This window comes from Cherax quadricarinatus, chromosome 76, assembly GCF_038502225.1.
Source record: "Cherax quadricarinatus isolate ZL_2023a chromosome 76, ASM3850222v1, whole genome shotgun sequence".
Classification (NCBI taxonomy): domain Eukaryota; kingdom Metazoa; phylum Arthropoda; class Malacostraca; order Decapoda; family Parastacidae; genus Cherax; species Cherax quadricarinatus.
In genome coordinates this window covers 2,303,905-2,305,053 of record NC_091367.1, presented here as the reverse complement: position 1 = coordinate 2,305,053, position 1,149 = coordinate 2,303,905, and the positions used below count along the sequence as shown (strand labels likewise).

The window sequence follows — 1,149 nt, the reverse complement described above, 5'->3', positions numbered from 1 at the left end:
TTGTTATCGTGATGTAGCAACCGTACAGCCACTTGTTGATGAAGAGACCACGTGGTAGCCTGCGCAACCCTGTTCTTGCCTCAGTCCCACTCAGACCACCGCTCGGTGAGGTTAGTAGCCGCGCAATACAAACGGTGCCTTACAAACAGGGACAGGTGGGTTCAAAAACAAAAATTTACAGTTACGATACAGATAATTATTCAGAAAAAAAAACAAAAAAAAAAAGCACAAATAACCCGCATATAGGAGAGAGAAGTTTACAACTTCGTTTCGGTACGACTTGGACAAGCCACACTAACGCATGAATGTGAGGGAACCCTTCATGTGTTAGTGTGACTTGTAAATGGTCCAAGTCGGATCAAAACGTCGTCCTAAGCTTCTCTCTCGTATGTGCGGGTTATCTGTGGATTATTCTATATTGTCCATTAAGAGTCATTTCCCTCAAGTTCGTTTTTTGACGTCTGTTCTGGTGTCTCCCGGTCAAAATGTTTGTAAAATCAAACGTCCTAGAAATTATACACGGCAGAACCATAAGAGTGACTTGGACTTTACCGGAAACAGGCCACAGGCAAAGGGGTCAACACCCCCGTGGCCCGGTCCCAGACCAGGCCTCCTGGTGGTTGGTCTGATCACCAAGGTTATTTACAATGATTTAAGGCTAACACTAAAGAATATCTAATTAAGCTACAGAGCCTGTGGTAGCGAGTCTTGAAGATGGGGGTCAACAGCTTTAACTCAACTCCCCACAACACAGCCCTGAAGCTGGGGTTTAATGTAACTTTTCCCTCACAAACACAAATCATAGATTGCACAAACAAAATCATGCGAAAGAACACGTAAAACTGGACCCCGCAAACAAACATCACATATAACAAGCAAAACCAGTCTTGTCCGGCTCTTTAACGATGATTAACGATCCAAATGATGTCGCTAACCACCTCTCAAGGCTGAGGGACTGACCCACCTCAAGACTAAAAGACGACTTGACAAAACAAAGCAGGAGGGTACTCACTGAGCAGCGATGCCGGTGGGTTGAATTCCCTGGACGTAGATACCCAGCTCGCCTCTCTTCTCTGATCTGAGACCCACCACGCTGAAGCCCAGACTGCTTCCCTCAGGCTTGTACAGCTGTGCCACACACACACACAC

At 46.0% G+C, this 1,149-nt stretch overlaps 1 protein-coding gene across 1 annotated transcript in view; it reads right to left on the bottom strand.

Moving 5' to 3' along the window:
* Nucleotides 1-988: 988 nt before the first annotated feature.
* LOC128703705 (multiple PDZ domain protein) overlaps nucleotides 989-1,149 on the bottom strand; it is a 56,037-nt gene continuing 55,876 nt past the window's right edge. The window contains exon 5 of the mRNA XM_070101102.1: nucleotides 989-1,128. Coding sequence (XP_069957203.1) covers nucleotides 1,009-1,128 — 120 coding nt within the window. The 3' untranslated portion in view covers nucleotides 989-1,008. The remainder of the gene's footprint in view (nucleotides 1,129-1,149) is intronic.